Source organism: Rhodnius prolixus, unplaced genomic scaffold, assembly GCF_049639745.1.
Source record: "Rhodnius prolixus isolate KJV_2025 unplaced genomic scaffold, Rpr scaffold_1, whole genome shotgun sequence".
Lineage (NCBI taxonomy): Eukaryota > Metazoa > Arthropoda > Insecta > Hemiptera > Reduviidae > Rhodnius > Rhodnius prolixus.
Window position 1 is genome coordinate 45,972,879 of NW_027411581.1, and position 24,755 is coordinate 45,997,633.

Consider the following 24,755-nt stretch of genomic DNA (forward strand, 5'->3'; position numbering starts at 1 on the left):
GACTTTTTTTTTGTAATTTTCAGATTTTCCTGGTTTACCTGAAGATTCCAGGATCTCGTCCACATTAAGACGCTTAGCCCGAGAAGAAGATGAAAAGAAATTTGAAATTTTAACAAAAAACTTACAGGTATTTACTTAATTAAATATTAAGGAAGTTCTAGTAGCTTCTTTTAGTTTATACTTACTTTCAGTAGAATTACATTTTTAACCCCACGGCACCGCAGGCACAAGAGTCTTATTATGCCTTTGACAAATCAGTAAATCAATAAATAATGGTTCCTGAAAGGCTCTTACTGCTTACCGACCGGTGATAGACTGTGAGGTCTGGATAAGAGAATACCGCCCATAGGCCAGCAATGTGCTGGAAAAGACTGGTCACCAGTGACCAGATATGCACGTGCTTAAAATTCACAAAATAAAAATTTGTTTTTACAGTTTGAGCCTGTTATGATTACTTGTTGAAATTATTTGTTTATTACGTACTTTATTTTATTTTATTTATTTTTTTATGAAATAAGGAAGCACTGGCACTAGCCGACAATGCAAATTATATTCGACGCTCCTTGGATATGATATTGGATTCATTATTTGATCTAATGACAAATGGAGTAACTCCTAAGTGTAGACAAATGGCATCACAAAGTTTGGGCCATCTGGGATTTGCATTAAGCAGTGATTTCAAAAAGTAAGTTATCTGTAACATTTTATTGCTACATTTTTTTCGCAAGTAACGACCAAATTTTATTTTAACTTAATAGTTACACATATTTAGGTTTAATTAAAATTTTCAATTCAAATAATTATAAGTATTTTCGTCTTTTTTATAACAAAGCTTGTATAATCTGACAGCCCAATGCTTATTAGGCAGTTTAAAATATTCACCTCTTTCTTCATTAGGTGCATCGTTTGAGAGAGAAGGGTAGAGAATTAAATACTCTCCCGACATTTCAGCTATATCGCAATGTGGGCAGTTTAGGGAATCTGCAACTCAAATGTGAAAAAATCAAATGCGGTGAAACGCTTCTGCAAGATATCCTGATCAACAACCTTAAATAGTCAATATTGGGTGAACGGGATAGAGTCTTGGGACTCCTTTTTTTTTTCAGAAGTGGCTTCTTTTCTTCGCTGCCTATTTTTTCATATTTGCACTTCACTTCTCTTTCGATTAGCCACTTATCATTGGAACTTTCATCAAAGCTTCCTCATTTGTAAAAGTTTCGGCGGCTTCATTTCGAGAAATTCACACTGTTCTGGCAGCCATTGAAGGTTAATCACTATTGTACCTGCGTTGTTATGAAGCTTTATGCGTTGCTATTTGTCTGCATTAGGAAGGTGAAAAATCATTAAGTATTGGATCTTTTCCATTCCTGGGATGTTGGAGCAATTTTTGATAGCTCAATAGAAAATGTTTCTGATAGCATGAGTTTCTCTCTATTGTCACAATTATGCTCTAACTTATTCTGGAAGCTACTTTGTACACCGAAATTGCCAGCAGTTTCTCATTTAAAAAAAAAGGAATTTTGATGCTCATCACCTTCAGACCATTTATTTTACCTAACTGTAAAATAAAAAATATTTTACCTAAACTATCAAAGGAAGGAATACTATTTGATCATCATCGCTGTACATCTCCTTCTGACCCCTTATATCATTTCTGACTATATTAAAATTCTTAAATTTCAATATTGAATTATGTTTAAATAACCTTTCACGCTATATCGCTAAATTTATTGTCTCATTTTGTAGGCAGATTTTTAGTTTCTGCACGTTTATAGTTTACTAAAGAAATTAAAATCACAACTACTCTAATAACAGGTACTTGGTAAATCTTATTTCGTAATGTCCCTAAATTCTTTACCCGGTCTTTGATTAGTATCCTCAAACAACTGTCTTTGTGCTCACCAATTGAAGTACCATTTTTGCCTGTAAGAATAGAATAAACGCCTTAAAGATTAATTTGAAATAGATTTTCTTTGGGTAGTATTTGCTAAGGATTCTAATTCATCTTTGTCTGATTGTACGATGGTCTTCTGATTAGATTTCACCAATCCTCTGCAGTGTTTTTGTTGAGTTCAGGAAATCATTGCCTATCTATACTTTATTCTGAGTAAAGAGAAAAAATGCTACTCTTCTCCGTTAGTGTTTAAAGACCTAGCAGGCTGTGAATAAGGTGTCGGTTTGTGTTTGTTGAAAACCGGGAATTTCTGCATATCATTCATGTGGGAACTTCCGCGGAACTCGTTGAAGTATTAGCACTAACAGAACCACTGAGTCACTGAGTAAAATATGTTATAATAATAATTTTCTTTATAATTTATATAAATAAATAAAATGCTTTATAGAGTACGGTAGTTTATGGGATATTTCGCCACATTTTAGTTCTGTTAGAGGCGTTAATCTAATGCGACTCATAACATTATGGAATCTTTTCGAACGCCTTACACTGATCCTGAAAATGACCCTACCGTTAGTACCTTCTATACTATAAGAGATTTTGTTGGTTCATTCTTCCTTCATCTTGGTCTTCATTTTCCTTTTTAAGTGCCTGTTCTCCAGTATTTCTGTTGATGCCCCTTGTTGGAAAGCTATTTAATCTCTTCTTCGGAAGTCTGGTATTAACCCCATCTTTGGAACAAATTGTTAGGAATACACGTTTTGAATTCTTTCGCGTTTAGAGATTCTGATCTCACTAGTTTACCTCCTTGTCACGTGCAGCTCTAATCCTGTTTCTTCGTAATTTATAATAATAGAGTGTATTATTATAAATATGATAGTAGGTTGTAATTCTTAAAATTATTTTTAGCGTTCTTTAAAGTACTTAAATGTTAATCACTTGGCAGAAGAGCGAATTGAAATGGGTCTACAGTTTAATTATAATTATTTTCCTCCTGCTTTAAAATTGAATTGCATATATTTAGTTAAAAAATATTTATTTAATTTATTTATTATAATAAGTTCTCTATTCTACAATTTTTAATAAATGTCTTAATTTTTAAAGGTTCTCGGATTGGATATTTAATAAATATGCTTCTGCAACTAATGACGAAAGTCGTCGTCTGATTATGAACTCAATTCTTGAGGTGAAAATATTGTTTATTTATTTTTCATTAGTAACAAGAGATTCTTTTTCTCTCTGGAATGAAACATTCACACCACTTTCTCTTACTCCAATTCTCATAATTTTAAGTGATAATATACTATAGATTTTCAGCCATTTCGGAATTTTAGTTGTACATTTTAACAGTAAAACTACGAACTCGTATAAGTGGTAAATCGAAGAGTTCTCAGAAATGGCACTTTATTTAGAAGTTCTCAAATCCCTCCCGAATTCCTTCTATAATCAATCTTCACATAAATGGATTTAAGGAAAACTGATAAGTTTCAGTTAATATTTTTTATATTTATTATAAAGCGTTCAGCTTGATGGTTTTCGAAAAAATCATGGAAAACTGAAATCTGTTGACAAAATTAGTTACTTGCAAGCGTAATCACCTGCTTAATCGAATTTAAATAAATAATATAATTTATGTAGGCAATGAGAGAAACCAACTTTAAAGTAATTAATGAACAGCATCACTTCCGAGAAAATCTCAAAAATAAAAAGTTCATTTATAAGGTGGACTTCCGGTGAAGAGATTTTCATATCTTTCGAATTAAATGGGGGTACGCCAACGAAAAATCAATTTTGAACTTCCTCCTATTTATTATTATTATTATTATTATTATTATATTTTGAACCAGTGTTTACATACTACACAATCTTTCAAAAAGCAACTTTTTGGGACTCAGGTACTATAAAACGTTAATTTCCGTTGCAAAATCAATATCGCAATTTTGACATGATCGCAATAATTCTATTAAATTGTAAAACAAAGTAAAATTTTACTACTATAAATTCTTAATAATTTTTTTTTTGTTACAGCTCGCAAACTTGGATAGAGAAAATCCAAAATTACAGGAGTTTGCACAGGTAATGAAAATAATTTTTTTTTTCTGGCGCGTTGACTGCGATGGTCGTTAGTGCCAAAGGAAAATAATTCATAAATTTGTATTTTATTAAATCCGTATCAGTTTTTATGAATTTATTTGCGATTTTTTCTCTTTGTAGCCCCTATTGTTGGGGTCATCGACCCATTAACGCTTTTACATTTTTAGAAAAATCTTGTAGCTAATGAATGATAGGCAAGTTTTGTTATCAGTCTAGCCTTAATTCACTGCTATGGTCCAAAAATGTAGAAACATGAAGGATTTAAAGATTTAGTTTAGTAGAATTTTAAAAAGTCGTAGTTAAAAAATTGACAACAGTAGTACAACAATTTTTCATAATAATATTTGTTTTTTTCATTAGCTTTTAATGACTGAAGTTCGAGAAGTAATGGAAAATACGGATGTGGGAGAAATTTTTATTGTGACGGCAGAAATAACCATAACACTTACACACCGTTATCCTGATACCTTTACAGCTTATTTTCATGTTTGTATTTTTGTTTTATCCAAAAATTTGTTTTAATAGTTTAAATTTGTATTTTTTCAATAATAGAAATCATTTATTATTTAGTCTAATTTATTTTGGCAATAGGACACGATAGACATAATACTTGGATGGCACATAGACACCAATCAAGATTCTAGGACAACTCGTTGTGCTGCTAATTGTCTTCGGCGACTTGCCCCGTACTGGTACAGAGAAATGACTTTTACAATTGATTTATTGCGACAATTTATTGAAGATGGTGAAAACTATAGGGACGAACTTCTTAATCCATCTGAAGATAGCCGGCCGTCTGATGTGTTTAAGAAAATTACATCATTCATTGAGTAAGGCTTTTTTTTTAAATTTTAATTAAAGACCAAAGCTTTTTCACTTTTTTTTACAGTTGATTTTAGGAATTGAAAACTGTATGTTTGCAAATTTTTGTTTAATATTATTATTTTATTTTTTTTCAAGGGTTTTCACTTCCGTATTTCGTGGCCTTGGATCCGAAATGAGTCCACAAAGAAATGCACATGTTACTTGGGCTTTTCTGTGTGAATCTTTAAGTAAAATTATGGACTTGGTAATAAGTACTTTACCTACTGCCCTAGACAATAATTTGGTTATTGCAGGTAAATATTTTTCTCTAGACATAAATTGTTATCCAGTATTCCAACATAAATTGATTTGCAGCCCAATTTTTTTTCTTCTACTTCTTTCGGTCTTTGTTTAATAGACATAATCGAACGAGACTTGGCAACATTGGTTGATTAATTAAACTCAGCAAGTGTACTTAAGATGGAAACATAGAAGTCGAATTCTCTACATAAAATTTCAACCCTTTTCAGGATCGGTGAAGCCGAGGAAGAAACTCTCAGTTTCTTAGACAGATTATTTGAGCAGTCATGAAATTAGATTCAGGATCTTTAGCGGGTTAAAGAAGAAGTTTCGTTTTTTTTTAGGCTGGAACATTTTTGTCTAGTTCCTGCTCGGCCAGCTGGAGGGTGGGTCTTAGGTGGATTAAATCTGAGTCAGAACGCAGTTTAGTTTCTTTGTGTGACTGCCGTTTATTAATTTTCCTCGCTCCGAGACAAAGCTGTGTGACTTCACTTCAAGCTAAATATTGTTCTTTAGTGATGACAGGGCTTCAGAAAAGATTGTGATTAAATCGGTTAATCAAAGGTTTATACCTCCATTTATTCCGATTTGCAAATATTCGACAACGTCTAGTTTTGTAAATATTATTTCCACAATTAATCTGCTGATAGGATCGAAAACGTACGAGGGACACATTTTGTCCAAGAATAAATAGTAATAACTGAAATAGTTATTACATAAATCTGTAATTGAACAAAACATGTAATTAAACTTGTTTGCACTTCAAAACTTGACCGAAGTAGTCTGATTCTTTTTAATTGAAGATTTCGTAACTTAAAAATAAGCAGTGCGTTCATTGTTCTTTGCAGGAAATAAATGTGCATCATTAATTATGAACTTTCTAGAAGTTGAGGCGATAGCGATGGACCATCTCATATTAAATTATATTTATGCACAGATACAATTATCCAAGGAAATGACTGTTTGTGCTGTTGCTTCCCTATTCACATTTATAGTCAAGGTAAGATTATTTTAGATTTGTTTTAGAAGAAGTGAGTAAGAATGTATTTAAAACCCAAATTAAGGCAATTTTGTAATAACCTCATCACCAGCGCTGGAGTTTTTTCTTTTCTTGGAGAGGAGAAAATTTACGAAAGGAATTTTATATATATATATATATATATATATATATATATATATATATTTAAAAAACATCTATTATCTCACAAACTCAACAAACGAGAAAAACCTGATGGATTTACGGAGCAACTTGGCTTTCAGAAAAGGAAACAATATTGGAACGTATGCACTATATAAAGCGGGAGCATTTAAGAATAAGTAAGGGAGTCGCATTTCCACAATGAAAGAAGCACGACTTGCTATGTGGTAATAATAAGGAAAGACATGAAAATGGAGAGGCATTCAATCCTGGACCCAGGCAAACTCAGAAGCGCTATCCTAAACTTGCATCCATCCGCTACACGATATGTAAGATTAGAATAAAAGTCCGATTCGCCAATATTAGCAAATGAATAACGTGCATACCCCCAACAGAAGAGAAAGAGGAAGAAAAAGAAAAAGGAGCTAATAACTTCAGTAGTGGATGCCCCATAAAGTGTCGGCGGTAATCGTCAGATCCTTTTTGGATACAAAAGGATTAGGACTAGGTGATCTAATGGCTCTCCTGCTCTTCAATATTGCGCTTCTAACGTTGATGGATATAGCAACATGCATGAGAACACCGTGAGAATGTAATAGTATTGGATGACCGGCTATTTAAAGTGTGAGATAGCTAACACAGTAGGCCTCTTAGAAAAATGATTTCGTTAAATTTTACATCAATAATTAAATATGACAAGCTTTATACAACGTGAATATTGCCTTTGTTAAATGCTGACGAAAACTAATTCCTCGTAAAACTTAGAACCTTTTTAAAGAATCTGTTTTAAGTGTGATTTTTTACCACTACGTCTGGAAACAAAACTACAGTCAAAGCCATGAGTGGATCCGACAGATCTGCATTAACAAAGTGGAAGTTGATTTCATCGTCCCAGTAAGGTTACGGCAAGTATTTTCTAGGGGGCAGAAGGGAGTTTTTTTATTGATTACCTCGCAAAAGGTAAAACAAAAGTTGACGAATAATAAATCAATCTTCTTGGCTAACCGATAGTCTGTAAGAAGAGAAAGTGGATAACAAGGATGAAAAATAAATACCTTTTGGAGCTAAATAAAAACACACTTTCATTGCCGGGCAGAGAACTATACATCTTGGCCTCGTCGGATTTGGAAATTTATCAGCGTAAGATGTATTATTCTAAATAGCTTGATATAGCACGCTTGTAGAAGTTATCCTACTATTGCTTGAATGATTTAAATGAATACCCATTTTTCTAAGTTTCTGTAGGACTGTGATTTTAGTAAAGCAGTTTCTAAACAATATTTTGTACCATAAAAGTGAACAAGTTTGCTTACTTATTTCAGGTTGCAGAAATTATGGGAAGCAAGTTAACTGAAGAGTTTGTTGATACTTTGTTAGGACCTAATTCTCTTTTGCTTAGAATGAGATTTAAGAATGTACAAGATGAAGTTAATCAAGTATATTATGCGCTCTTACAACATTTAGATGTTGGAATAGCAATTAGAGCGTACACGTAAGTCTTAAGTTAAGGCTTTTCTTAGTTATTTCTTGTTATCTTTGAACATTTTTTCTTATTTCTTAAACGAACTAGAACTTCTTTAAAATCTTTAACTTCCAGTAAATATATGAATTTGGAAAAATTAGGTATTGATTAAAATATCTCACTTTATGAAAATACTCAACTTTCTCTGATTACAGTTAATTCTCTTTCCCCGATATTTCTTTTTCTTACCCTTGGTGAGAGGAAAAATGGCAGTCTGGCAAATTTTATTGTTTTTTACATGAAGAACACATTTTGAAGCCCCTTAAATACGAAAAAATTGATTTTATAAAATGGTTCAGCTCGAGCTGAAAAATTATAAAATCATAGTCACGCTCAAACTTTATATTTGTTTCCGTACACGCATATAACTCGAAAGAAGTTAAGCACTCCTCTAGAATACTTTTATTGTTGAGTTCCAACATCTAAATAATATTCAAGGCTTTTTGATATTACAGAAAATCATTTTTTAGTTCGACTAATTAATAGTTAATTAATGAGCACTATTAACGACTTAACATCAGCATGTCTTGCAAAGTTTTATTCGTAGATAAGGAGTAAATAAATCACGTTGGAGAAGCAATCGCTATTCTTCATAACGAAATAAATTTTTTTTATTTTATTTAAGGCGCGTCAACATCTGAAATCATTGGCGCCCGAAGCACTGTCGGCCACCATCACTAAGGGTTGCCAGCTGGATTTGAACACATGATCTCCGCGAAGGGAAGCCGGTACATAAACCATTGAGCTAATTTCTTACCTTATTAAGAATATATTTTTTATTTATTTAGTACATTATTTTTATTTTATTGGAGTAGCTTCTTCGATCTTCCGTACCAGGGCACGGTCCTGTCCATCATCATGCGGCGACCCTGCTTACGTATATAAAGTGTTAATAACTATATATTACACCAAAATGACATTTCAGAGCAAAGCGCAACCTATTTCCAAAGAGTGTCCTTCAGTGAATTTTTCCTGGGCAAAGGTTTCAAACAAAATTTATAGACTTTCATTATGAATTGAATAATTTCATGTGTAGTTTTAAGAAAATTGTTTGACTTGATTCCGAACTATGAGCAATAACTGAAAAATAGATTTAACCAGTAGCATTTCTGGTTGATCAATTTAACCAAAGCCTTGAACTATTTGCGATTTTTCGTTTTTGAATTATGTGTCCTACAAACAGACAGACGCCAGGCCAATTTATTAAAACCATTTTTTTCGGAATCGTTGGAGCTCAAAAGGGTGAAAACTCACTATCGAAAATATGCACATTCGCAATACTTCCTCTTGCGAGGGCTAAGAATACAAAAAATATATAATTTTCACTTTATGTAAGAGTAATTATTGTCCTTTAATACGTTTAGTAGAGAACTGCAATTTTTTGTATCGCACAAAATTTGTTCAGGCATGTAGTTGGTGATCTAGATGTGGCGCTGAGAACTCTAAATGATTCCGTAGAGCCATTGATACCTGTTGAAGAAAATTTTCATTCAGCTACAATGTATCCTCCAAATCATGTTGAAGTGGTTATTCTTAATACTTTGAAGGTTTTCACAGATCTAGGTATTTAATTATTGTTGCATCATAAACTTAAATGAAGATAACAGTAATTTTTGCAGTTTATATTTGTTTGTTTTTTTCATTCTTACAGTGTTGACTGATAATTCAATTCTTTCGATGTATGTCTTAAAGCCTGGATTGTTCGAAATATTAGCAGGACGTTTACCATCAGTCATTAGTCCTGTTAGTTTTCCAAAAATACATTACACCTACATATATTTGCTGAGGGTGTACTGTGTAAAGTAAGTATGCGCGATTAAGGCCTGATTTTTTTTATTTTATTCATGTTGTATTGAATATACCTCAAATTTAGAGGAATATTTTTGACGAGAAAATACTCATAATAATTTTAATATATTTGTTCTTGGTCAAAGTATGAGATGTATTTAACTAAAATCTTATTCGACATATTGAAGTGGTACACGTAAATCAACCGTAGTCAATCATCGGTTATAATAATAATAATAAAGCTTTGATAATGAAAACGTGGTTTTGGTCACCTCAGACTAACCTTTAAAATTTTTCGTCATTTCTCTCAATTTAGAGAACATAATGAAAAACCGAATAACACATCATTACTCACTCTTACCTGTTTGTGCTGGTGTAACCTCTTTTATAATGCTTATTTTTATTTATCTATCCTAGGAACAACTATTTTTTAGCAGCCAGCGGATTTCTTAACCGATCAGGGGATGGATTGCTTCTAGGAGATGTTGTGTCATTAGACACTCCCGAGGGCAATGTGCCAGCTCCGTCGAATATCACCATTCTAACGATTATCAATATTCTTATTGAAAACTTAGAAGAAGTAAGTTTCTGGATACATAGATTTATGCTTTAGAACTGCGAAAATGAAAATTGCATTTCTTTGTACATGCAGTGAATTTTTTAATGTAATTGTCAGCATGGAGTGTATAAAATTTTGAGTTCGTTATTTTAAATTTAGTTAGGAACTTTTCTTGACATGCATGTTATGAAAGTAGGTTCATAGTAAAAATATGTACTTAAATTGACGTCAGGCATGAGTAACCAATATCAACAGCGATAGGAATATACTATGGATTTACAATTTTAACACAAAAATGCAATATTTTGACGTTTTAAATAATATATTTATTTTTTTAATTAAATTAATTAATTTGGAAGAGATTCAAATTTTTACTTTGGGAATCACAGATGAGCTTCAGAATTTATAGTGTAAATTTTAATATTTAAACATCTGGTTCGAAAATATTAAGAAGTAAATAGATTTTTTTCATATTGATAATAAAAATTTTTCGCAAAAACATATTACAAGGAAACTAAATATGTTATTTTTGGGATATTTCATATGATATTATAACAGCGAGTTTGGGAAGAAAATCCTCTTAAAAAAATGCTTGCAGGCGTTGTTTCTCTTCTTCTAAAATTGGAAGGTATTAGCTGATTGGTTAGCGAATACTGGATTGAGATCACGGGTTCGAATCCAGCTGCTGGCCTATAGATTTTCTCTTTCTAGGAGTTAAGCGCACATAAAACATTTTATAAAATCTTATAATGCCATCACTTCTCCTGAGGTTCTTTTACTTGCAGGATCTTACATACAAGATCATAATTGACATTTCCATTCTTCATTTGCAAGTGGATAAAAAAATCCCTGTAACTTCTTTGTAGAAATTAAAATTTAAAATAGAATTTAAAATAAATTTATAAATAGAGATTTAAAGGTTAACCGTAATAATCTATTTTAAAATAATTCGTCAACGTCTGAACCTGTTCCCGTGTGTGAAATGTTGCTTGCCTGACAGTTTTTCATTCTATTTGTAAAGATGTTAAGAGAATGTAATTGAGATTGAAAGTAACTTTAATCATCATTAATAAAGGTTTTTTATTTGTTTATAACAGCCTATGGATCCGAAAAATAAGGATTTAATTTTAGTGTGGGCTGTTGATTTATTGATATTTGGACGTCCGTATAAATCTATCTTATTGTGCACTGAAGAAGTTAAAAATTTAGTTAAAGCTGTTTGTGTCGCTGCTACTGACTGCAGACCAACTGTATCGTTACAAGCAGCCACACGAATATCTGATCTTATTCGTTTCTACAACTGTCTTTGGCCAGTGAGTTGTTTGCAAGTCTTTAATAATTTTATTTTTTATTTATAAAACGATAAATTTATTCTAAAACAATGTAAGGAAATTATTTTTCTGAGAAAAAAAATCTTTATTTCAAATTCTATCATAATGCATTTATTTCATATACATAATAGTAAAGTATTTTTTACTTTTTACATTTGAAAGAGCAGTAAAAATTAAAATTGTTACCATAACAGTCGAAATGGGTAAAAAAGCTAGACTATGTGATGACTATTTTGAATAAGATGTTAATGGTTATTTACTTTGTTTTAGGAGGAAATAATGAAACGTTTCCTCGACCTTTGCCTCTATTTCTTGAATTCAACTGATTCTAATGTAAGGTCAAAATATCACGATATCTTACTTCATTTGCCTTGCTTGATCATTGTATTCTCAATATCTTATTGCGCATCGGTAAGTTGTAGTTTTCATTAAATTTTTCGCATTTAATCAGCTGAAAGTATATACAAAGTGAATTTATCTGCAGTCAAAATCTAGCAAGATTAACAAAGTTTTACTTCGACAATATGAAGAAGTATCTAGAGGATATCTTGGAGAGTTAACATCGTTCCACTTCAAGCAGTTTATGAGTTACCTTCTCGAAGGAGAAAATGAGGAGTAAGTGTAAATGTGTTCACAAGTAGATTTTGATAGAGTGGAAGTAATTGATAGAGCTAGTGAGAGAGAGGGAGCAATAGAGATACATAAAAAATTGTCTACTATTAAATCAAATTCAGGGAATATTTTTATGAAAAAATAGGTTTTTGTTGGTTTAGTTTTAATTGGCTAACATATTTCTCAGAAATATCCAATGGATGTCAGAAATCTTGACGCGCTGTTGGCCAGTATTGGAAGTAGGCTATGATAAAGGATGCGAAGCAATGCACAATCTGGCCGTAATCACAGAATGGATTGCATTTCAATCTGCATACTTATGCGTTGATAATAAAATGAGAACCCCTTTGGGGAAACCTATAGGGACTTTTACAGCAATTGAATGTAAGTTTTACTTGTGTTTTGATTTTAAAAGAATAAAAACAATTTATGTTTCTTAAATAAGAAATCATTGTTTATGCCTTTTTTTTGGTATTTTTAATCAGGTGTTATCAGAGATTTGGCAAAAGAAGCTCAAAACCGTAAGTGCGGTAAAAATTCAGCGTCAGGTAGACGGGCCAGAATTTTGGTTCAGTTTGTGGAGCAGTTAGAGAAATGCGTGTATAATGCAACTGAAGGAACTGCTTCTGCTTTTCCTCCAGTAAATAAGGTATGTTTTGATGTTTGCCTTTTTTTTAAACACTTTAAAAAAAGTGGTGTATATACTCATACTGCTTTATCTTATTAAAATTTTTACAATTCGAATGTTCGTACACGCCAACATAATTTTACTGGACAGTTCAGTTATTTATGTATTTCGGTTGGGCTAAGAATAAATTACGAGCAAATCTAAGCTGATGCACTATCTCCAGCACTGCCACAGACAAATCAAATGGTATGTTTTAACTTATCTGTCGTCAGATACTCAAAAAATCAAAATAGATTAGAGAGAAATAATAATGTCCCGGAAAATTGTTAGAAATAAGTGATTATTACATCAACAAAAATGACTCCAACGTTTTATAAATATCTTTAAAGCCATTTTAAAAGATATAAAAAAAACAAAAAACAAACAAATATCAGGAACATTTTGTTAAAGTTAACTTTCCAATTAACCTCTTTAACATTGAAACTCCAACAAAGCTTTTATATTTATTTAAAGCACTAAAGTGGCACATTAGAATGGTTCCTGGGATAAATAAAGTTGCGGTCCCAGAGCACATCTAAAAAAAAAAAAAAAGATTTACCGTGGAGAAAAATAAAAACTTTGATGAATATTTAAATGGGTAAATGGTGCAAGAGGTTTGTAGAATATCTTAAACAAAATTAAAGAAAACTATTTTTGAGGAATTATAAAAAAAATCGCCTCAGAAAGTCATACACTTCTGGTTGTCGAATTTTGGCAAAAACCTTATTATCTGTAGCGAAAATACTACTAAACGAAATACTGAGTTTAATTTATCTTCAACTTTTCCTTTTTAAGATAACTGTAACACACAAATCCACCAAATCAAAACTAAATTCCGAAAACTTGACATGGTGCCAATATTTTCCGTACCTGAAATATAAGAAAGTAAAAAGTCAATACATTTCTTGATTGGTTTCGAGATTCGTTATTTTATCTCCTTTACAAAAACTCACAGTTTAAGAAGTTAAGTATAAGGGTTGATTAAACAAAAAAAGACACACAAATCAACGTAATTGCAAAAAAATTACTTTTGTAAACGACGATATGCCCTAAATTTTAAAGAAGTTCGGGAATTTTATCTTCTATAGAAAAAGATAAAGTTAACAAAAAGTCAAAAGTTCGGTGTTTTTTTAACGTTACGCTTCTTCGGATAGTTTTTGACGATCAACCTTCTACAACTGTCCTTCTGGACAGTTTTAATTAGTTTTAGTATCAAGACTATTCAAACACAATAACTACGTATATGTTCTCTGTAAATCCAAAGGGAGTATGAGCTTATGCCCTGAAGTGTGAATTGGAAATGTGTCAGATGTTTTTTGTCACATTGAAAATGAACCACCTGTGCACAATATTTCTTTTATAAACTGATAATTTCATTTAAGTTTTAACCGCAGGCTGTGAAGACATTTTTTCATACTAACCGTGGCCCTTGTTATGAATGGTTTACAAGGACAAGATTGGCTCTATTAGTTGTATGCCTTAATTGTGGCATGGATTCGTCCGCTGTAAGGCATGGTTACGCATTCCTACAGGCAATGCTAGATTTAGGAAATACACAAGTAAGATAAATTGAAAATTTTTAAATTAGTAAAATTACAATACATAAAATCAATTTAGAAATAATGTAAACAGAATTACGTTATATTGGACCAATGAGGATTAAATAATAATAATAAAAAAGTACTAATGTCTAAATAATGTAACTGCTTATATTGTCTCAACAGACAAGCGAATTCGAATCAGCTTTACTAAATATTGGTTGGGCGTTGGCTAATATGGGTGAAAAAGAAGCTGTACAAGGTCTCTATATTTGGGCTCGTGACACAGCTAATGTAAAATATCCTTTGTTGAAGCCTTTGGTGGAAATGGCAGGCAAGAGGTAGTCTATTTTTTTTGTATTGCTTGTAAAAATTTGGCAAATTAACTTTCAAGTTTTTCAAATATTATTTCATTTTTTTAAAAATACGTCTAGATATGAATCAGCTGCGGAGAATTTCATGCAAATCGTTAAAGATATTGATACTTCGGAGGAGAAACAGAATGAAGATATTGATCAAACGAAACAAACTACTCAGAGCTTACGGTCTTTCCTTGCTGACCAGGTATGTTTTTCTTTATTTTCAAAAATCTGCAGATAAACCAGTTTCTGCAGCATATTGATTGTAAATTTAAGAATAGAATGGTTAGCCAAAATGACAGTACAGTTTTGAGGGTCAGCATTCCTTTATTTTTAAATCCCTAACACATAATAAATCTAAAATTATTTTGCTACGATAATTCCATTTTAATGAAATTTAAACTTAACTTAAGAGGTAGAAATGATAAAAACCAATGAGTGTAATTGTTTCGTCCAGGTGTGTTTCATTCAAACAAACAAATATTATTTTTTGGTTCAGAAAGGAGTGTGAGTATTCTGAACTTACCCAAGTAGGCACCTTAGGAGATGTTTGCTGAGTGTACCGTGCCTTCTAGGCATAAGGCCTAATTCAGTCGGCAAGGATACTCGGCCTGGTTCAGGTCAGATTATAAAACTAATGGAAATTAGAGTACTAAATATTAATTATTTAATTTAATTCAATTAAAAATTTCTTATTTGGTGGAGTCAGTTTTTTAAAAATTAGGTATTTGAATCAAATCTTTTCCGAGTGGATTAATTTCAGTAACTCAAAATAGCTCCTAAAACGATCTAAAGACTTTTCTAGCCAGCATAAAATTAAATTTTGGAAAATATTCGAAACTTCAAATATTTTGGTTTTGGCCTGTTGAAGGTTCGAATAAATCGATCAACCTGAAATATATTTTTTTGCTTTTTGCCATCTATTGATGTAAGATTTTCTTGGAAATTAGGTACATTTTTCGGAGAAGATTCATTTTAAAGGTTATAATTACGGCGTGGCTTTTTTGTATACTATCATGAAATTTTATTTATTATTTCTGTTAATAACATTGTTTGTGGAATTTAAAAAAAAAAAAATGTGTTAGATAAATTGAATTATAACATGCTGCTAAGCGTTTATGTTTTCCTGCAGGGTTTTTTGATTTTTGAAAACGATCGACCAAATTATTTATGAGAAATATATGCTTTCTTTTTTTTTGTTAAACTGAAACAATTCTTTAATTTTTATTTGTTTTCTATTTTCAGATTAGTGAATCATATTTGTCAGTAAATAATTGGAGAGATTTACGTGCTTGGAAACAAAAGGAATCAGAATTTCTTGGCAATGAAAACGGCAGCTCTTCACATAGATTCGTAAGTTACATATAAATTTGAATTTTTTTTTTTTTCTGATTTTTAGGAAGAGGTAAAATGTTCCCTATTTCTTTCTATTCTGAAAATTCTTTATCTAACTTAAAATTTTAATTATTTACTGATGAAAAAAAGTAATTTTCCCAAGTCTAATTCGTTTTTATAAGGATTCTGCCTATGGATTTAGAAACCTGGAATGTCATTTAAATGTCACTATTTTCTCTTTTTGCAGAAATTTATTACACCAAATTTTTGCGAGAGTATGGAACTGTTTGAGGCAGGCGAAACGATGGCTGCTAGAGAACTCTTGACTTGGAAATGTCCTACGCATAACTCAGACGAAAATCAAACAAAATGGGATTTTTCCAATATTCTGTCAGAAAATCATTTTGTTCTCAAAAATATAGCGATTGTGGCAGGAATTTCTTCAGAGCTTCCGTTAGTTATGACTTTGCTTATGTGTTGTACTTACTTTTACTTTTACCGCGTTTTTTCCCTCAATGAATTCGCCTCAAGTCAGCTGTTCTTTCCATAATTTCCTATTAATTCAATCTCCATCTTTCAAATCCCTGCCCATCATCTCCTCCTCGATCTCCACCTGCAATTGATAGCGCTGGTCTTCCTCTTCGTCTTCTTTCTGGGAGGATCCAACTCCGAATCTTCTCAGGCCATTTGTCTGGGTCATCCTGTGGACATGCCCTTTCCATCTCAGTTTTTTTTCTGTTACTTTTTGATCGATCTTTTGTTATGCCCATTTCTTTCACAATCTCGACATTTCTAACCCGATCGGATCATGTTTTTCTTATACACCTCCTCCAATAATCCATTTGAACTGTTTTTACCTTTCTCATGAGATCTTGGGTAGTTGTCCATGTTTCCGACCCGTAATGAAAGATACACTCAATTATGGAGCTGAAAAGTAGCTACATGCTACTTTTCTGGGAACTGGGAATCTCCCACTTACAAATCCACGCTTCATAACCACTACACCAACACCCATCTCACCAGTTTCTAATTACTATTTTGATTTCAGTGAATGTTGTCTTGAAAAATTGGCCAAGATAAAAGACGATTTAGAGAAAATTATAGAAACATCTATTAAGGATGCTCCTTCTGAGATTTTAGGTCAGGCGGTATTACTACAATTTATTACCAATTCTCTTCAAAATAAGATCAATCTATTAGATTCACCGGTAATATAAATTACATTGTTATTTATTAAAATCACTGATATTTAATACAATTTTTATGTATGTGTTTAAATCTTATTAGATTTACATAGCACTGAATTTATTACTTGTGATCTGCCTTGAAAGAGATGTTGAACTGAACTGAACTAAAATACTTTTATTTCAGTTGTATGATAGTCAGAAACAGTGGAAACTTAATTTTACATCCCCACTCGTAGAGCAAGCTGGATGGTGGGCATACACTTTGGGCAGAATACATAAAAGAAATTATCCCAGTCAAAATTTGAAGACATTTCTGCTGCAGGTAGAGAAAATCATTATTCAATTAGTCTTAACAAGATTATTAATTATACTCACATTTACACAAGAAAAGATGAATTAATTTTATTTTTTATTTCATATACTTCTAGTCAGTTATAGATTTATAGCATTTATTGGACATTTTTCCAGTAAAGTGGATCATGAGGAAAAAGAAGGGGCGTCAAAAGTTCCTCAAGAGTACATATTGAACTTAATAACGTAGCTAATTAACGTTTGTTGAAGTTCGAAGTTTTTAGAAAGTCCATAAATTAAAATTTTAGTCAGAAAAGTCATGTGAAATTTCATAACAGACTTTTTTTTTTGTGTAATCATTTTTATTTTCTAATCCAAAATTTATAGTTCTTTGGCAAACTAATATTTGTTTAAATTAATTTTTTCATTACTCACATCTCATGAGGTTTTCGAACTAATGACTTCGTTTCTAATATCCAAAATAAAAACTTTGATCTAATGAGAAGCGAATTTAAAATTTTGTTATGTTTGTTTTTTATTATTCTAATTTTTTTTTAAATATCGCCAAAATAAAGTGCTAGAATTTGAAACAAGTGAGAAAACAAGTTTCTCCATACCTCACACTCTTTTTACTGAATGGCATTCAATTTTTCAAAATTATCTTAATGTATAAGTGGAAGTAAATATAATCCAAACATCTCAAAAATCCAGAAAATAAGAGTTATTATTAGCTGGATTGCTAACAATGCAGTATTTTGTATTGGGGAATATAATTTTTTTTAATACGCTATATATATACATTTGTATATATTTTTTAGACTGTAAAGAGTTCAAGAAAAACTGGTAATTTACATTATGCAACTCTTATTCTAAAAAAGTATTTGTACGCACTTGGAGTTTGTTCAAATAGCTGCTATCAAGAACCTATAAAACTCACCGAAAGCGTGATGAACACCTTAAAGGATCAAGGAAGCAAATGGAATATTGATGATGCTCGAGCTCTAAAACAGTTGTCTAAAATGTTAAAAAGGTATTTTTTAAATCTTAATTGCAGCTTGTAAAATTTTCAAATTTGCCGTTAACTTTGTTTAAAACATAAGTAGTTTGTTTTAAATGAGGATATTAATGGAACTGGTGCAACCCAAAATACGATTTTTATGTTCTATGTATAGTTTTTTTTTATATGTAGTTTTGGAAACTTTTTTTAGAATAAATAAATTCTTCCCCTATACTTTCGTTGCATGGCATCTAAGCTCATTATAAAATGGGCTGGCACTGTTGCTTTAGAGTAATTACTATATGTCCCATCAGACATGACGAGGGTACGAAGTACTTTTTAGGTCCACCCAAAAGAAGATCAACAAAGGGAAGTAACAAGTGCCTTTTTTGGCAAATTCATCCATTCTGATAAGAGTTGTTGCTGCCCTTAGATTTTTTCTTTTTTAGAAGCTTCTAAAGCTCTTTTAGGACAGTGTTGTCTGTAGCGATAGAACACTTTCTGGAAGCTGGCAGTGCACTGAAAAGGCTCAGGCGCCAGTGACTCAGATGGTGGCACTCTTTAAATTAAAATAATATTGAAAAAATTAAATAAACCTATATTGGTTTAAAGTTGGAGTTGCTTTCTTAAATGCAATATGTAACGATAGAAAACGCAAAGACAATTGTGAGTTAGTTCTTCGTTTTTATTTTAAATAATGTGTAATCTCAGTGAAGCTTTGTTCTTTTGTGGATGAGCATTATTGTTGATCGTAATTGCTTGTCAAGAACATAACAGTGAGAAAAGCAAAGTTGCATAAGCATTACTCTTATTGCAGAGTAAGACTTCACATTATTTTTTGTAATTTGTACATATGATGTCCATGTTAGTAGGTTGATTGATTTTTGTAATAACAAATGCTTTTAGAACAATATATCTGTTATGATAAAGGTGGTTTTTATTAGTTGAGTCTAATAACGGTAAATAACATTGATTTTTGATCACATTATAATCACACTAATATTGATTTAAAAATTGTTTTTGAACAGTTCTGGTGAGTTAGAAAAGAGTATTGAGTTGTCTTCTTTCGTTGTGGATGGTTTATTTGAAGCAGTACATTTACAATTTAAGAATCAAGCTAGGGAACGAGGATTAATGGCAATGAGCGCTTCACTCCTCCGAGATATTGCTTCAATGGTTCAACGAACAGATAAAGAAAATTATGCTGGAGGCTTTTACTTGAAAAAACTGTTAGAAATGCCAGTTTCGCTGTGTGCTGATCAAGAATGTAAGAATTATGTAATTTATTGAGAACTTAGATTACAAATTTCTATTATATTGTAACCGAGAGTTTATGTACTCGTAATTTAAGTAATGGCGATTCTCCGCCGTTCTCGTACAGTAGTATATTCCAGTAGAATAGTAATTCGACATTATAATATGTGGAGAGAGATAACTTCAGATAAATAATCTATAAATGAAATTTTTACGATAGCAGCAATACAGCAGTTAGTAAAAAATAAGTATACAGAAGTGATATAAACCTCCTTGTGTAATCACTCTCGCGAATTTTACCGCCATTTAGATTTATTCTGAAGAGCTATGTACTTCGTAATTGTAACTATAATAAAGTTTAACTGTGAAAGGAAGCGTGATTCACAGCTCCCACAAAACCTTCTAAAATCAACATAGAGAAAAAGTTCCAAACCAAAGTGACTAACAAGTCACTAATCTGCTGAGTTTTTATGCAAACAATATTCAATTATTTGAAATTAATTCAGGATTTGTAGTTTAAAACAGTTCGGTTGGTAAATATATTTACTGTTTTGTTATTATTAAACCGGAGAATTATTATTACTATATTACTAATAAACCGTTATTTGTTATTAAATTATTATTACTAATAAACGGTTTCAAATGATAATTATAGATCTACATGCATGCCATTCTGTTTTGTTAAAAACAAAATCAATAGTCTTTCTCGGAAAAAAAAACACGAACATCAATAACACAGAGTGGAACTTAAGTTTAGCTAATTTTGTCTAAAGCTTATTGTTGGTTCCGTGGCATCTAATAAAATAATTATACATATTTGAACATAATGGATTACCGTTTTTGAATAAAGTCTCATCGCTTGAGTCAGTTAGGCAGACTAATTTGAAAAACAACTTTTTCTGACACACTTTCATTTGAAATCCGAAATCCAAATACACTATAGCAAACCTTGCTTAGAGGTTAGTACGTGTGTAAGAGAGCCCGAAGTAGCACTTAAAAATTACCAATACAAAAAGTACTATTACACAGTGCAATATTATTTCATTTAATCTTTCAATTTATCTCCATTTGATTGTGTAATATTAATTTAATAGGAATTACTTTTCAGCAAATTGCTTACCACATACCATTCTAAATGATTACATAAGCGGAAGACTCCTCCGTTTATCAGTTCACACTGAACGGGCATCCAGTAAGTCCTGGGAGCATTTGGGTGCATGGGCTTATTCATACGGTTTGGAAGAGATTTCTTCAAGAACACTGACGGAAAGTGATAAGGCTCTTATAGCTGAATCTTTGCAGGAGGCAGATATGACGACCAAGTTGGTTCAAGATGTTTTCAGGACGCTTACTGCCGCTTATAATACACATGATGTCGAGGTAATTGGAGATATATGTTGTTTTTTTTCACTGCTGTATTTTTCACTGTCGATTGCGTGTAATGTGACTATAAACGACTTGAAAATTTACCACACAAACTTGGTAAACCAGTCTCTGAAGAGGATAAAAATTCGAAACCTAACATTAATTAAGAGAAGGATAAAATCATCTAATCTTGGAAAATTCAATATTGTTCATAGCTGGTAATATCTACATGACGACTGCTTATGTTCTAATTATTAGATTCGAAAGATCGCTTTTTTGAACTTTAGATTCCACTTAGGAATGTACCTTATTCCACTGTAAAGTACCTTTTTTGAAAAATTTAAACTTACCTCTTTTTATGTATGAAACGATTTATTATTTTTGGAAGAGTTATATTTTTGAAATCCAGTTTCCACTGGCAGCAGATGTATTGAAGTACTTAAATACAAAAAATATTTTTTCCGTACGGTCAGTGTTTGTAGCGTCATTTCTCGAGTAGAATAAATAGCTCAGCGCTTTAATGAAAGCCTGGCAATGGAAAGAATTGTTAGGTTACGATCAAAATTTAGATTTTTACTTCTGAAGTTAAACTAGACTACCTTCCTACTCCGTGAATTTCAGTCAGGATATGGTAGGAAATCTATAAAAGACTATGGGTGCCAATTCCTTGGAACAAACCCTCCAGTTCTTCTCTACAGCGATTCTCGACCTATCTGTCGACAAGGTCACTTGTTCTCTAATACCAGAAAGGATGAATTCATTGCTACCACTTCCTCTTGATACTCAGCTTTGTCAAAAATTTCTTCATAGTTTTAGTCATTATTAAGAAATTTTCACGCCAGAGAATGTACATTAGGGGTAACTATTCACTGGTGCTAATCGTCCATGCTCGCCAGTGTCCTCTGTAGAGATTCTGAGAATGATCCAAGGTGAAGAGTTGTAAGATTGAGGATTAGCATTTTCCTGCTATGCTCCCGTAATGCACAAGCAAACCAGATGTTTGTCCTTTTCATGGGTTTTTGTGATAGTGGCCAACTTGACCAAACCTGCCCAGGCCACAAACTAAATAGTAACATTTTCCAAACTGTGTTAAGACGTGACCCCTTTGGGACAATCGCCAGTTGAGTACGCAACTTCTATTGTAAATATCTGCATACCTACACAATCAAGCCACAAAGTTATAAGTATAATATATTAGGTTCCTCATTAGGTCATAAAAGTAAGGGACGTAGAAATTTAAGAGAAACGTAGGTACATTTTAAAAAATTATTGTTCTAGACCAGGGCTTCTTAAACTATGGGTCGCGACCCCAAATGGGGTCGCGTAGCAAAATTCTGCGGTCGCGAGAGATTTTAATGTCAAATATTTATATATACCATTTTATAACATCACTAGAGTTGGCGGAATACAGTGGACTTGCAGCGTCTAGACACGCGCATTTGTTGAAGGTTTTGAGCTATCTCCACCGACAGCAGTAAACGATCGATGATCGCTATTATTATATTATTATTATCCATCTCATTAAATTTTTTGCTTATATTTTAATTTAATACTTACCACGCAACTACTTGAATATATTCGAGCGAATTAAGACGGTCAGAATCCACTTTTATTTTTGAAACTATAATAAATACAATTTTATAATTTTTTGTGCAATTTTTAATTTTAGATTTTTGTATGTTTCAAAACGAATTCTAAAACTATATATTTTCATATGTATATGTATATTGTTACCTAATAAATAAATCATCAAAAAATATTAATTTATTTTTCTTTTATATTTGTATGGGGTCGTCAAGAAACTCGCAATCATAAATGGGGTCGTGAATGACAAAAGTTTAAGAAGCCCTGTTCTAGACAAAACTCTTGAATTATTACAAATTCTTGTAATAATACTTTTCCCATCCGCTTAGGGACGTGGTTGTAAGATGAATGATAAATTCCAAGGATAATTTTTTTTTATTAATTTAAAGATGTTTTTATTTTAAAATTAAAATTCTGCTTCATTCAACCTTTTTCTATTGGCTTTTCAATTTCACAACATCCTCTGTGGAGTCTTCAGCAATTTCTTACTAGCGGTCTTGCTTAATTTTTTTTACTTTAAATATAGGGTTTACTTTTTGTTTATTCACTTAAAATATGAGTAGGAAAGAAAGAAATTTCACTTGTAACATTATTTTAAAAAACGGATAGTCTACAAAAAAAAAAGAAAACTGCATTTATTTTTTAATAATTTTGGTAAAAAAAATTATATGTTCATCCTTATTTTCTTCATTAAAAAGAATTTTTGTTTACAGATTGACACTACTTCCTCTGAAATGATAGAGCAGCAATTGAGATCTATTGGTATATTTACTACAGAACAATTGAACACCTTAATTACAATTTGGAAAAACACCCATTGTAGAGTATATGCATTTTTTAGACTTTCTGCATTCTCATATTTTAAGTATCTACAGCTGTCTCAATTTAAAGAGGTAAGCTTAAGTTTATTTCTTACGTATGTCAATTTTAACTTGTCTGTAGAAAATGTCACAGTATTTGAATGAAAAAATGCCATGAATTCAGGATGATGCTGTTATGGTAAGAGCTACACTTCGTCTCTTACGTCTCATTGTAAAGCATGCCAGTGAACTGCAAGATGAAGTGGAAAGTGGATTATCTGCTACCCCAACAAGTCCTTGGGTTTCCATTGTACCTCAACTGTTTTCAAGATTAAACCACCCAGAACAGTATGTTCGAAAAAGAGTATCAGAATTACTGACTCGAATAGGAATAGATTTACCACATTTGATAGTGTTCCCAGCTGTAGTTGGTTCACATACAGGAGCTTCTACTATAAAAGATATGCCTACAACAAGTTAGTATTTTAGGAGTTTTAATGCTTTGCCTTTTTTATGTGTTTGTATGTACACGTTTGTTTATTTTCTCTTACTGTCCGAAACGGAAATAATCTTTGAAATTAAATTTAAGGGTGCGAAGGTTAGACCTGGGATATTGACGCGCCTTAATTTAAAACAAGTAAAAAATAAATTCTTTGAGGTCCTCAGAGCCCTAAAAAAGTTTTAGACGTGTTTATTTGTTTGCGAATAGCGTCTAAAAAATAAATATTAAAAAAAATGGAGTACTATGAGTTCTCACTGGGATTCAGAAACACAATCACTCATTTATTTGCATTTCTTGAAATACACGATAGCATATGACACAGTACTCTCAATTTGATGTCATTGTAATGATAATAAAATATTTTATACCACATGAACAAACACGAAGTATTTTATGTGTTTAGTCTAGTTAATTTAGTTGTGTCACGACACTAAAAAAGTAACTTGTACGAGTTGAGTTTTAAAAAACAAACAAAATACCAAGTTTTTTTTTAAGATAGCTGAGATAAATGTGTAATTTATAAGTTATATTAATTTTAAATTTCCTATTGTGAAAAATTTGTGGAATAAGTCGCTTGTAAGAATAGAATAGGTCGTCCCGCAAAAATAACACGTTTTCAAGAGTTAAGAGAAAGTCATGGCTGACACCAGATTGTTTTAACGGAGTTTTTTTAAATTACATTCTGGAAAGCATCTGTGAAAATATATTTGTATGTACAGAATTCTGACCAGTTTCGGATTTTTATCTAATTTCAGATATTAGTTCATTATGTTAGTGTGTAATATGATTTTTTCAAGAAAGTAGAGTTAAAATTTAATCTCTAAAGGTGGCTTA

At 31.7% G+C, this 24,755-nt stretch overlaps 1 protein-coding gene across 4 annotated transcripts in view; it reads left to right on the forward strand.

The window, feature by feature from the left end:
- The window catches only part of nonC (serine/threonine-protein kinase Smg1), an 89,044-nt gene that overhangs the window by 1,086 nt on the left and 63,203 nt on the right, over window positions 1–24,755 (forward strand). For 3 of the 4 annotated variants that reach the window (XM_074141219.1, XM_074141208.1, XM_074141229.1), the window contains 29 exons: window positions 24–127; window positions 519–685; window positions 2,999–3,080; window positions 3,923–3,970; window positions 4,349–4,474; window positions 4,580–4,818; window positions 4,949–5,106; window positions 5,941–6,092; window positions 7,553–7,722; window positions 9,158–9,315; window positions 9,404–9,554; window positions 9,958–10,120; window positions 11,197–11,412; window positions 11,701–11,841; window positions 11,915–12,045; window positions 12,230–12,426; window positions 12,528–12,691; window positions 14,104–14,268; window positions 14,434–14,588; window positions 14,682–14,811; window positions 15,852–15,959; window positions 16,189–16,394; window positions 16,990–17,149; window positions 17,313–17,450; window positions 18,238–18,449; window positions 19,445–19,683; window positions 20,779–21,050; window positions 23,333–23,512; window positions 23,604–23,895. In XM_074141219.1, the coding sequence (XP_073997320.1) occupies window positions 24–127; window positions 519–685; window positions 2,999–3,080; window positions 3,923–3,970; window positions 4,349–4,474; window positions 4,580–4,818; window positions 4,949–5,106; window positions 5,941–6,092; window positions 7,553–7,722; window positions 9,158–9,315; window positions 9,404–9,554; window positions 9,958–10,120; window positions 11,197–11,412; window positions 11,701–11,841; window positions 11,915–12,045; window positions 12,230–12,426; window positions 12,528–12,691; window positions 14,104–14,268; window positions 14,434–14,588; window positions 14,682–14,811; window positions 15,852–15,959; window positions 16,189–16,394; window positions 16,990–17,149; window positions 17,313–17,450; window positions 18,238–18,449; window positions 19,445–19,683; window positions 20,779–21,050; window positions 23,333–23,512; window positions 23,604–23,895 (4,824 nt within the window). Of the gene's footprint in view, window positions 1–23; window positions 128–518; window positions 686–2,998; window positions 3,081–3,922; window positions 3,971–4,348; window positions 4,475–4,579; window positions 4,819–4,948; window positions 5,107–5,940; window positions 6,093–7,552; window positions 7,723–8,442; window positions 8,481–9,157; window positions 9,316–9,403; window positions 9,555–9,957; window positions 10,121–11,196; window positions 11,413–11,700; window positions 11,842–11,914; window positions 12,046–12,229; window positions 12,427–12,527; window positions 12,692–14,103; window positions 14,269–14,433; window positions 14,589–14,681; window positions 14,812–15,851; window positions 15,960–16,188; window positions 16,395–16,989; window positions 17,150–17,312; window positions 17,451–18,237; window positions 18,450–19,444; window positions 19,684–20,778; window positions 21,051–23,332; window positions 23,513–23,603; window positions 23,896–24,755 lie in introns of those variants that run through there. The other variant, XM_074141239.1, reaches the window with a different exon arrangement.